The sequence below is a fragment of the Poeciliopsis prolifica genome, unplaced genomic scaffold (genome assembly GCF_027474105.1).
Source record: "Poeciliopsis prolifica strain line A6 unplaced genomic scaffold, Auburn_PproV2 SCAFFOLD003, whole genome shotgun sequence".
In the NCBI taxonomy this organism is placed as follows: Eukaryota; Metazoa; Chordata; class Actinopteri; order Cyprinodontiformes; family Poeciliidae; genus Poeciliopsis; species Poeciliopsis prolifica.
In genome coordinates this window covers 2357621-2370077 of record NW_026562378.1, presented here as the reverse complement: position 1 = coordinate 2370077, position 12457 = coordinate 2357621, and the positions used below count along the sequence as shown (strand labels likewise).

General features: G+C 44.8%; 2 protein-coding genes across 2 annotated transcripts; one reads left to right on the top strand and one right to left on the bottom strand.

The window, feature by feature from the left end:
- Positions 1 to 247: 247 nt before the first annotated feature.
- On the top strand, positions 248 to 5851 carry ap5b1 (adaptor related protein complex 5 subunit beta 1). The gene is made up of 3 exons (XM_055027286.1): positions 248 to 553; positions 2245 to 3039; positions 3408 to 5851. Exons 1-3 carry the CDS (start codon positions 416 to 418, stop codon positions 5298 to 5300), a joined length of 2826 nt encoding a protein of 941 aa, XP_054883261.1. The 5' UTR covers positions 248 to 415; the 3' UTR covers positions 5301 to 5851.
- Positions 5852 to 7252: 1401 nt separating this feature from the next.
- cunh1orf50 (chromosome unknown C1orf50 homolog) lies at positions 7253 to 9530 on the bottom strand. Its single transcript, XM_055027287.1, has 5 exons — positions 9340 to 9530; positions 8514 to 8629; positions 8354 to 8440; positions 8133 to 8264; positions 7253 to 7554 (listed from the first exon to the last, which is right to left on the bottom strand). Exons 1-5 carry the CDS (start codon positions 9386 to 9388, stop codon positions 7369 to 7371), a joined length of 570 nt encoding a protein of 189 aa, XP_054883262.1. The 5' UTR covers positions 9389 to 9530; the 3' UTR covers positions 7253 to 7368.
- Between the last annotated feature and the right edge of the window lie 2927 nt (positions 9531 to 12457).

Here is a 12457-nt window from a genome sequence, read left to right as displayed (position 1 = left end):
TTTGTTTTTTTTCTTTGTGCTTTGCTTTCTGTATCACAATGACATAGTCTAAGTTGATACATTCCTTCCAAAATGTCCCTGTGGTATGACAATTACAAAATAAATTACTGTTTCTAGCTGTTAGTCTAATAAAATACGGTACAGAGTATATTGGTTTAAAATATTTCATGACGTATAGATTGATTTGGTAACATTTATTACATTTTCTATTTAATAAAACAAACAAGTTCCCTGCCAAAAAAAGTTCCTTATCCGACCCTGCAGGGGGCGCTGTGGATATTTAACAGGCACGTGACCCAACACGGGAGTAGGGGTAAACAGAAGCGGTTTCCTTGAGGTTGTCTGTCATGTAAAGAAATAAGGTGTCTTTGAAGGAATAACACACGCGGGCATTCGCGTCTCACTTGAACAAAAAATGGCGACGACCTGGACGGAGAGAATCGGTGCTTTCCGCTGCAGCCCAAGCGGCTTCCTGACGGAAACGAGCCCGGATGCGTTCCTGTCAGAGCTGCTGCGCGAGCTGCGGGACGACAGAGCCAGCTACGGAGTCAAGGTGAGACCAGCACAAACCGAGACCTTACAGTATGCGTGGCTCATTTGGCTTCACGGCTGAAAAGGCCAGTGACACGGACGTGAGTTTTTTTGCGGTCAAACAGAAAACCGGAAGGTTCCCTGCAGGCGAAAAAAACAGGAATGAAAAGAAAAAGAGAAGCATAATAAGAAGCATCATTTAAAAAAAAGCTTTTTCTTTTACATACATGAACTATTTGTGTCCAGAATAAATGTTCATATTTCACTGTGGATGTTTGGAGTAATACTTATCCAGGATGTCTTTTTTTTTCCGTTATTTTCAGGAAATGATTTCACCAATGCTACAACCACAATATAGATTTCACAATTTCATTGTAGATTTTTTTTTAGATGGCCTCAGCCAAACTACTTGCTGCAATGCTTTTCCAGGATATCTCCTGTTTAGATAATGTATACTTTGAGATGGGATATTTTAAAGTGTGACAAATGTTATTTTTGCTGTGTTAAAGCCTCAAACTCTTGTTGAAGACAGTGAATGTCCTCAAAGTGTCTGTCATTTGGCAGAAAAAAAAATCACAAAGTGTTGAAAATGTTAATCGTTTTCTGCACTTCACCAGTACTTCTTAACCTATATTTTGCATATTTTTATATTGATGTAATCTGGCGCTATTCACATAGAAATAATTTATTTTAATTTGAATACTATGCCAGCACACAGCTGTTGTCCAAAAGTTCCACTTATGAGCCATAAATTGGGCAAGGCAGAATGGATATGGTATGTGTGTTAAAGAATCACCTATACTATAACCCAAATTAATATTTAATCATTTCAGTGCAGATTTTTGGAGCAATAACAAAAGGTAATTGGGTACTTTGACTGCACCTACCACCAAAAACGTACGGTGGCTTAAGGACGACCAAGTCAATGTGTGTGAGATCAAACATCTGCTACGATTGGTAACATGCAGTCATATTGATGTTGACGACAAATGTGGAAGGAATAGTGGGACTGCAGGTTGTGTCAGTGTTTGATTTATTTAGACCTTTGGAAGTTCAGATTTCAAGATGACTGTTCATATCCATATGCAGGGTTAGATGTTTCAAGATCAAGCAAATAAACACCATGAAAATGTGTAAATCTCCCAGTAATTAATTATAATAAAAAAAACATAATTCAATTTGCCACTCTATAATTAAACGTATCATCAAATAGTTAAATACAACGGCTGGCTCAACATATCATGAGATTATGACATTGGCAGTGAAATAATTAAATGTCAATCGAATTAAATTTATACAATTATTTTTAAATAATTCCTTGAAATAATAAAACATTCTTTTTAAAGAAAACATGTATTAAAATATATATGTAATTATTTTACTGTGTATTTATGTATTTCATTGTTCCTGTGCAAATGTCATGAAGTCATTTAACCAGTTGAACCCAACAGGAAGTCAGTGGGCGGGACTAACGTTGATCCTGTGAAAACCATTGACTCGGGTCATTTGTTGTGCTATTACGAGCTTTATTGTCAGGCTTTACACTTTGAGATTCACTGCATGTTCCGCAAAGTTTCAAAATGGCCACGGAGCGACGCCTGGGAAGGAAATTGTGCTTTGTGCCTTCTCCATTTAACCCTGCACTTGCTCCTAATCATATATCGATGTTTCTCATAAGAGTTTCTGATCCCTTGTGTTCTTTATCCCACGCAGGTCCTCCTGTTGTCTCCCCTCTGTGAATATCCAACCCTGCTGTGCTCCTCGGGATCCGCCGGCGAGGAGACAGCCCTGGATCTTATGTCGGTGTTCACCCAGTGTCCGTCCAGGTTCGGCCAGTTTCGCTGCCATCTCCTCGTGGCCCTCACCAGCGTTCTTGTCTGCTCCTCCTGTGTGAACGGCCGCTCCCGAGCTGCCCTGGACTTTCTCGACGTGCTCCTTCGGGTAGCTCAGGACGCCAGCGAACCCCCCGGCGATGGCACGCAGCACCTTCTCAGAGCGACGGCCTGCGACTGCCTGCGCGAGATGGAGGCCAGCTGTCCTGGACTTCTCTCCCAGCACCTCGAGCTCTTGGCCGGGCTGCGGCAGCGGGAGACCTACAGGCTTCATCAGGCTTTTGGAGGGCTGCAGATTCTGGTGCTGAGAAATGCTATTTATCAGCTCACTGAGCAAGCAGGAGCAGGAGCTGCACATCTTAAAGCTCTGTTAGGAGGAAATGGCTCTGTTGCGTGGGAGGCAGACCAGGACGCCGTCCACATGGACACCAAGGATGCAGCCATGCTGTCGTCCCTCATCCTTGGACCAATGGGCAGAGTGCCGACCCTTCACACCGGACCTGACTGTAAGGAGCTGCGGTCCGTCCTCTCTTCCCTTTTAGAAGAGTCCTATCTCCTCACGCCTTTGTGTCAGGCTGCACTTTTCCACAGACTGACTGAAGTTGTTACCATGGTGCCCGGGATCCCTCCAACCGTATTTCGAGCTCAGCTCCTGCGACTGCTGGGAACCAACGAGGTTTGTGTTCAGGGATTATTTTCAAAGTAAAGTGGGATGCTACATTTTTCGGATTTTTCTTTTTAATGTTAGAAAGAAAAATCTGCAGGGAGAAAATGATAAACTTCCTCCCAGCTTATAATTGTACACCAATTTGTGTTGGCATGTCATTTAAAATAGGCTGACTTGTTGGTATGTTTGCCAGGCACCGTAAATTAGTTTCATTTTAAGCCGTGCGTCAACATTCCTTTAGAGCCCAGAGCTGGAATGGTTGTAGCTACTTGCATCGTTTTTGGTCATTTCAGACGTGGCATGAATTTGAGTTAGCAATACCAAGAGCTCCTAAAACCGATGAACACGTTTTTCCCCTCTGTTGTTGACACCGTCAGGTTTGCCTCCTCCATGTCACCCTGCTAATGAAGTGCGGCTTCACCGACAGCCTCTTCAGCGCTGAAGACGAAGCCTTCCTCCTGAAGCGGCTGGTCGTCCTCTCCCAGCACCCGCTCCTCAGCGCGCCCGAGAAGCTCTTCTACATGGACTGCATCCTGCACTTTCCAGAGAACCGTCCAATCAGCTGCGGTGATGGCGACGAGGCTCCTCCTGTGCTGCTGACCCCACAGCTGGCCTCGGCCCTGCTGCCTTCGGTGTTTAACGACAGCGCCACCCTGCTGAGCCGGCTCAACCTGCAGGCTCTGGTCTTCCTGGAAGAGGGGGACGAGGACAGCCGGGGCCTGGCCTACATCTACGACCACCTTGTGGCGCTGCTGCACATCGTGGACAGGGGAGGCAGCAGAGATATTGTTGTGACCTTTTTCAGAGCCGCCTTCCTCTTCCTGTTTTACTTCCACCATGTGGAGCGGTATGCAACTTGCCTTAGTGAGCAGCTTTGTCATCTCTACCTCCAACACACCCGGCTGGCCCCACACATCCTCAACCTAGTCAATCAGACTCGAGAGAGGTTACCGGAGTGCAAGTGGTTTGTGGGGCTCCTGCAGGGCCTCCAGAAAGTGATAACCAGCATCCCGTTCGGCCAGCTCCCCCTACAAGACCTTAGCAGCCACCTTAAGGTGCTGACTCGGGTGGCAGAGGAAGAAGAAATCTGTCAGCGCAGCTCCCTAAGCTTTCTGTCCACCATTGTCACCCAAACGTCCTCCTCTCTGTGTACCAGCGGTGACTGGCGATTGGGAAATGGCCTGCTGGGAGTTTGCCGCCGTGTGCTCCTTCATCCCAATCTGGACTCTATGCTTATTCCTTTGGCGGACATTCTGCAGCATCTTGCCTTCCACTATGGCGACACGGACATCAGGGACCACGCCCGCCTCTACTACACATTCCTCACCATGTTATCCCGGGAGAAGCTGTCCGCAGTGCTGGTGCAGAATGCCGCAGAGGGCGGCGGTCAAGTCAAGAAGCGAACGCTGTCCTGCGTTATGGCAGAGAGCGAGGGGCTGACAAACACCCTGACCGTCCACCAGACCGAGAAACCCATATTTCAGCTGACTGAGGCTTTACCAGGGCCACATCAAGAGGCAGAAAACCTTCAGCTGAATCAGGAGGACGAGAACAACACACTGGAATGTTACAGGGCTCAATTCAGCAAGTCTGGCTTTGCTTCACTTATTGTGTTAAAGTACCACCTGACCCACACGGAGCCCCATGACCCTCGCTTCGAGCAGCTTTTCAGCATCCAGCTTCACTTCAGCCTGACAGACGATCACTACGAAGAGCTGCAGGACATCACCGTCCCCTGTCTCTTCAGACAGGGACCACCCCCCGTGGTGCGGCTGACACTGAAGCCCAGACGGCCGTACCCAACCACCATCCACGCGAGCGCCATCTTCACCTCTAAGGACGGGCTCACCTGGCACACCGCCATGCCGGACATCCACGTGGCATTCCAGCAGGTCTTCCTGCCTCTGCCTGCACCACCAACCTGGAGCAGTGCTAGCAGACGAGATGTCTTTGAGGGCCTGTGGGACGAAATGCACCGTGAGACGGGAGAGTCTTGTGTCAGTCTGTTTTGCTGCCAGCTGGGGGAGGCCGCTCTGAAAGCTCTGGTGGAGAAACGCTTCCAGTCCTTCCTTGTGCCAGACCCGTTGGAGGAGTCGGCCAAGTTCAGGGCGCTCTTGTTTCTCCCACCAAAGTCTCACATGCTGCTTAAGATCAGCTCCACGGAGGACGCCGCGCACTTCAACATGGCCACCGATGACTGTCGGCTGCTTCCTCACATGAACTCATACCTGCTGAAAGTCACTTCTTCACTAGAGAATTCTGTCTCGTGATCTTAACATGGAAATGTTTCAGCGTAGCGTAAAAAAGCAGATAATTGATTTGAAATGAGACTATTGCACTTTGATGATCTTTTAATAAATGTATGAAGTTAAATACATTTTCTTTTGACTACATTTGAAAAGTTCCCTTTCTTTACTGATTCAGATATTAACATTTAGATTTGTTCTCCATAATAAAATACTCTGATCTGTTCAAACTAAAAGAAACATACATTACATCGGGGCGTCGCGAGTACGACTCTCATCCTCGGTTCCTTTGCTGCGTGTCTCTCTGCCCCCTTCCTGTCATATTACTGTCAAACCCCACTGGTGCCAAATCAATGACATAAAATCAATCAAAGTATTTTTAACACGGAGATAGCCCAGCCGAAGTCAAGCCATGACACATCATTGTTAAGACGGATATGGACAGAATGTGTTATTGACATTTATGAGATGGAAAGATTAACAAGTTTACAATCCCTGTGGTCCAAACAGGGAACCTTGTGTTAAACTCAACGTGCAAGAATATTGGATGATTAATAAAAAATGGTAGTAAAGAGTTGGTTCATTTTGGAGGAAGTGTCAGTCGGCTCTAATTTCTTTTTGGTTTTGTACATATAAGTAATGTCTCTTCGGAGGACCTTCTTGTTCTGTTTTTTTATAAATGCAAATTTAAAAATGAGGACAATTTGAAATTTATGGCCAGGTCAAAGTAGGTGCTTTGATTAATCTGCATTATGTAATAACGTGTTAAAATGTTCAGATTGCACTACCGGCCCTGAAAAATGATATTCTTTTTAACAGTTACATACTGCAGCTGTAAGAGAACTGCGAAGCAAAGCTCATTGAAAAATCTGAGAAGGCGTCGACGGCAGCTCAGAGATTGAAGATCGACTCCTTCGTTGTATGGAGCCAGTCCTGAACCAGAGACAGACGTCATAAGTGTCTTACCTGACCTGGAGAAAAACAACTATACTTTGGTCGTCCAAAGTTTTTGTTTCAGATCAACTTAAATCAATCAGGTTTATTTGTACAGCACATTTTAGCAGCGGGGCAGTTCAAAGTGCTTCACATTGCAAAACAGATAAAAGTTTGAATTTCATTTGGAAATTAAGTTTCAGAGTCTGGAGTTGGAGTGGAGAGACACGACCTCCACCCTGCTTCTGTCCAGAGTTATGTTTTCATTTGGGTTGCCATGTCATGTGTTGGTTCACTGGGTTTTCTGAAGTCTGCAGTCATTTCCCTTTGCTGACAAGCTTTATGGAGATGGTGATTTTATTTTCTAGCAGGACTTTGTACTGCTAAACTTACCAAAAGCTGGTTTAATGACCATTTGAACACCAACAAACAGGCCTGACTTGAACCCCACAGAAAATCTGTGGGCTTTTGGGAAGAGTAAGTAAGACAAAGCAGAACTAACAGAGATGAAGGTCACTGCTCCATTATACTTAAGCAGAACCACAGGCTGACTGCCTCCATGCCACGGTGCATGGATGCAGTATTTCATCCAAAAGGAGCCCTGATCAAGTACTGAGTGCAGAAGGTTTCCGTAAGAAAATTTGGCTTTATTAGCCTGATGCAACATTTCAATGTTTTGAAAAAACTCCATTAGGGGTTTTTGTCAACTTGAAACCAGAAATTAAATGAAGAAAAGTAAACACTTGAAACGCATTTCTCTCTGTGTAATGAATTGACACGAGTTTTACTTTTCGAACAGAATTCCAGAAACTGCACCAGTTGATGGTGAAAAGAAAGACGCTTGTCTACTCTGACGTTTTTCTCCGTCCCCAAAGCGTATTGATGTCCGACTGCTGTAGAGGAATGACCGTCCCATTTAAACCATTGGTTTGTGTTAATGATTGGTGAAGTATAAGCACAGTAAAAACATTAAGCACACACACACTCTCATGAGTCCCGGTTTGATATTTTCCAGAAAATGAAAAACACACATTCTTTAGAAATAAAGCATTATGCATTTATGGCAGCTTAAGATAAAACAGAGACTCACTGACAGCAGTTTTTTAGTCCCTGTGTGGGACTTGAATCTGTATAAACCGATCATATTTTTTGTCCAGTTTTATTCATCTAGACCTCTGAAATTGGGTCCTATGCATGGAGGCAGGGCTGTTTGGTGGCTGAGCAGTTTCCCCATAACGGCGAGCTCTGCGTCCCTCTTTTCCACCTCATCCACAGGAGTCCAGGACATGTCATGCTGAAGCTTGAATGCACCGAGAAACGGATGAGGGCAGCTTGGTCCCCACTCCTTCAAAGGAAAAGGGAAAACGGGTAAGCCAGATAGAGATAAAACAAGATGACTGAATCAAAAAACACTGTCATGCTAACTTAATAAACATTTGGCTGCCAATTGGACGTGAGATTTTGTCCACTGGACAAATTTTACTCGAAAGTTGTCGTGATATATTTTATCCCACTTATTCCCGCGCAAAGGCTCTTATGCATCTACTAATTCCTTCTCAAAGAAACGCATTGGGGAGTGGCGTCTGTCACTTATCATCAACTGAACCGATGACTTCACATCCTTCGTCGGCAACAGCTGGGGGCGAAATGTAAGCGGCTACTGAAACGATACTGAACACTTCTGGTAAATAAAGAGGACAGCAACTCACTGCCGAGAGTTCAAAGTTTGAACTGCAACTGTTGCGACATCACACACACGCACATGCACACACACGCGCACACACACACACACGCGCACTGAACTGCTGAGACATGTTAAGTATTCATATGAGCTCCCTGCAGAGACTCCTCCTCCGTGTGTGTTAGATAATACATAAAATGAGCAGAGGTGACATAACTCGAAGATTGTTTCATGGAACCAACCTTTGGGGAGATGATGGAGAAGTATTGCTGTCCAGACGGCCGCTGGTACAAGAAGTACATGTTGCCTGGCTTTTTCACAATATTACAGGCAGCATGGTGGAGGTCAGCGTCTCTCTTTGCTTCTTCTAAAGCCTGCGATCGTCAATCAGCGATCAATGTCATTGGGTGAATGTGACCCGTCTGAACATAAACACGACTGCTTTGTGAATTGACGGTCCTACCTTTTTGGCCTGCTCCTGCAGGTACCTGATCTGGTCAGCGATTACTGTCAGCTTGTTGCAAGCGTTGGCTTTAACAAAGTCGTCCCCCTGAGAAACACCCGCGTCACTTCAGGAGTAAAACACGCTATTGTGAGCTGGACAACTTGTCAAAACGCCTCACCTTCTGCACTTGCTCGGCAAGCGCCACCAGGTCCATGGGGTCCCCCACTCTGTTGGTCTGATAGGAGCTGACCAGTTCCATTCCACTGGGGGCCGTGCTGGTCTCAACCAGGTTCACTGCAACACACGTCAGGACGAGTCACAGAGTCCTGGTAATCCCTGACTTTATGATGCTTTTTTTTTTTTTTTTTTTTTGCAAGTGCAAGTAAACCGTGATCGTACAGTTCACACAGAAAAAGACAAAATATACTGAAATTTGACATGATGTAATTTGACTGAATGTCAAGGAAGAAGACCAAGCAACATAATGCAAAGATGACACCTGCACAGGTGATAATCAATCATTTCTTAACTCGGATGATCTCTTCACTGTTCTCACTGTTTAAATAACATTGTTTAATACTGGGATCAATTAGTTAAACATGATTTAGCAATAAAAACACTCCAACAGTGTAGTATTCGATCAAATAAAATGTGATATTATTGCTAAAACTGAAAGCAATTCTCCTTGCAGCTTCACCAATAACTTGATCATATTGTTTTTCCCAGTGAACATATTGTGGAGTCTTTGCTCCTCAAGCTGTCAACAGCTGGCAGCCAGTAGAGACCCAGGCTTGTGTAACCTCTCTGCCTCTGCCTTACGAAAACAGTAGTGAATACGTACTGACAGTTTTACTACACCACATAATATCAGCGTTTACCCCCCACCAAATATAATACAGTGACAATATGACGACGCGGACTGATATCTCTTGTTTTTCTTGTTTAGACTCGGCGCAGAATAAATGTTCCCTTCATGTTTCGCACTGAGTGAGTGAAGGTGTTACCTGTGGTGACCTTTTCTGGTTGTCCGGGGAGACTGACCGCCCTGTCCATTTTCCTCTTCTCTCGTTTCGAACCGAGCTTTTCTGTTCAACTCGCCTCGCTTCCTCCAGCCAGACGCCGGTGATCCGGCTGCTGCCTCTGAGCGCCTCGCGGAGAGCTAAGGGGTTAGCTTCTGTCATTAGCACCAGCAACATAGATGTAGATACATAGATGTTGCCGCTTTTTATTTATTTATTTAGCAAAATACAATTGTCAGTTTTTTTTCCTGTCTTTTACCCGGTAACTCAATCTGAATATGGACTCAGGAGTGATGCTGTGACACATGATGGAGCTGTGTCATCATGTGTCACTGTTATCAGCCTTCTGATATTTTATTTATCAGAATATAATTTATATATCAGAACATAATTTATCAATTATCAGAGCGGAAGAAACAACGTTTCAGCTGGATCTCGTTTGGAAATGAAGACAATTTCAATACTAACTTTTCAATAAGAAAGTAATTTTATTTTCTTATACTATAACTCCAGGAAGCAGCTCAAAAAAAAAAGCTGACGTCTGAATTTGTCGGTGTTGAGCTGCATTGGTCCGGAGCGAGGGGAGATGCGTCCACCCGACACATAGGGGGCGATACTGACGTAAGTTTTCAGGGTAAGAGCCGACATCTACGCCTTCATTTCTATGTCGGCAGTGTCGTCACTGCACGATCTGTCCCGGAGGGCCAGAGATTCAGACTTCACTCTGAATGATCGCAGTGCTCCGTAATCACCAGTAGAGGGTGCACTCACCATACATTTGAAAACTATACAGTTACGAAGAGAATGGGTGGCCTATTTATGATTTTTAAGGTTTTCATATGGTTGACACACAATTTAGAGTGAGCAAAATCCAGGGCTTGTTATTTTGTTTCATTTCAACAAAATGACGTTAATGTCACTTCTTCAGTTGGACAGTTCTCTCTCCTGGTTTTCAGATTTCCTTTCTCTGAATGTTTCTGGATGTTCTCTCATCCTCACCTGAGTCGTTTTGGTGGAAATGCTTTCATGTCAAAACTCAGTTTTTAGACATCACTCTTTCATGCGTGTCTTTAAAATGACCTGCATGAGTGAGGCAGAAAGCACCGGACCAGGCGTAAAATCTACCTGCAGCAAATAAAGTTTGGTGAAAATCCTTAAAATATGACATTTTATTTAATTTAGCTGTTGTTGTTTTTTCCAATTATTTTGACAAGGAAAAGTATTATTTGTGGTTAAGACCAGTTGCTCTTGTCCTATAAACATCATGACTGTGTACAATTAGGTTCCAGGGGTCACAACAACTCACGTGAGATTTGTTCTTCTCATATCTGCCGCTCTTTCTCTCTCTGTGTGTACAGAGTTAAGACATGAACCTCCTCTTGGAAAGCTACAACATTTTTTGAATTTATGAATATGTAATGCAAAGTCCCTACTTCTTCATTGGTGTGAAGAAGAAGGAAGTAACCCACCCTGCCACAGTAACCCACCCTGCCACAAGCCCCTCTCTGTTTTTTCAACCCCTTCCTCACTGTATCCCTAATTGTCAAGATCAGATCTGCGACAGGCTGACTCAGAGTGGCGGCTTGACAAACGCAATCATCCGGACAGCCTGGGGTTGAGTGGCCAGTGGTTGGCAGCTGCCCCGACTCCTCAGCTGGGGCCCCTATGTTTTAGGCCCTGAGGGGGTCATCACTGCCATGGGCCACTACTGACTGACTGGACCAGTCTGGGTGGATTTGAGCTGGGTGTTGGGGGTACTGTTCAGTGAAGGAGCTGCATGGAAAGATGGGGGAGGAGGAGGTGGTGGACTGCAGAGTGCTGCGAGGTCAAGGACAGGATTTAAAAGAAAGGAAGGGGAGGTATTAAGGGGGTCGGTTCAATGGTGGCTGAAGGGATTAGGAAGAGGGTGGGTGAGATTGAGAAAGATAAATATGGATGAGAAGTGTATGACAATTTCTTAAGGGTTCTAAAGAGAACAATCTGGAGCCTTTCCAAGTATAATGTGTTCTAATGGCATGAACCCAAAGGGTGCTGAGATTGTAGTAGCCAATTTTCTCAACCATCGAACTGAGATTCATCACACCAGCCCCTAACGTCCAACCAGCAGCCTTGCTCTCCCTTTGCCCTCCATCCCTGGTGTCGTGCCATGAATCCGAAGCTATTAGATTATGCAACGTTGTTCAGCCGGTGAAAGCCTACTGGGAGCCTCAACAGACAATTAGCTGAACCACAGTCGTGCAAATGGTTAAGTGTGGGCTCCAGTCAATTGAATAATGGGCAATTGCAAGCTCCATTTCATTCGGTGATATGCTCCTGGTGTAGTGGGGGCAAGTGTGGGTGTGAGAGAGAACTGAAGGGAAAAACAACATAAAGAAACGGTACATGTTTGCAGCCACTTAAAAGTTTTGGCACACAGATGACCCCTGAGCCTTGACTTTCTTTGTCAAATGTTACAAATCACAATTTAAAAATTTTTTTTTAGCAACTGTGATTTGTGCTGCTTTGCGTGACGGTTGCAAGTAGACAGATTTCTGGGTTCCCACTGATCCTGTGGTACGAAGCATGGGATGTCAATGCTTTGGGCCCTGACTGTTGTTCAGGGGCGCACTGATTTATCGGCCAGATGATTTCCTTAATTTTGGGAGCGATGATCGGTCAATATGTAAAGCCAATTATAAGCTGCGCTCATAATTTCCTTGGCAAAGGTCGAAAATCAACCACTGTCCTTTTCTACTCTCCCGAGAGGTTTGACTCTTAGCCCCATCCACCAGGTCATGTCTGCACGTCTACAGTTAGCAACACTCACCCCACTGCTGCCACTCCAACGATCTTCTTGCTATATTTAGCAAATTTTTAGATATTTTGAACCAAAGAAAATGAGTTTTGGCCACAATTGGAATCGGTAGGTCAGGCTCTTTTAAAACTGCAATCGGTGCACCCCTACTAACAACTGTTATTAAATGCAGGGTCAAAAGAAGCACACTGACTGTGCTGGTCCAAATGAAGCTTCTCATGATAAACGGCAATAAAAAAGTGTCTTCATGTGTTTCGGTAATTTTAAAAAAATCCTCACAGCTGCTGTGTAAATCCTTAAAAATGCAAA

Bases quoted from the DNA above. Each gene is read 5' to 3' on its own strand.
- ap5b1 (XM_055027286.1), top strand. From the start codon at position 416: ATGGCGACGACCTGGACGGAGAGAATCGGTGCTTTCCGCTGCAGCCCA. The intron at 554-2,244 runs GTGAGACCAGCA...TATCCCACGCAG, and splicing joins GAGCCAGCTACGGAGTCAAG to GTCCTCCTGTTGTCTCCCCT. The intron at 3,040-3,407 runs GTTTGTGTTCAG...TGACACCGTCAG, and splicing joins GACTGCTGGGAACCAACGAG to GTTTGCCTCCTCCATGTCAC.
- cunh1orf50 (XM_055027287.1), bottom strand. From the start codon at position 9,388: ATGGACAGGGCGGTCAGTCTCCCCGGACAACCAGAAAAGGTCACCACA. The intron at 8,441-8,513 runs GTGAGGCGTTTT...GGTGTTTCTCAG, and splicing joins TTGCCGAGCAAGTGCAGAAG to GGGGACGACTTTGTTAAAGC. The intron at 8,265-8,353 runs GTAGGACCGTCA...TGACGATCGCAG, and splicing joins TGCAGGAGCAGGCCAAAAAG to GCTTTAGAAGAAGCAAAGAG.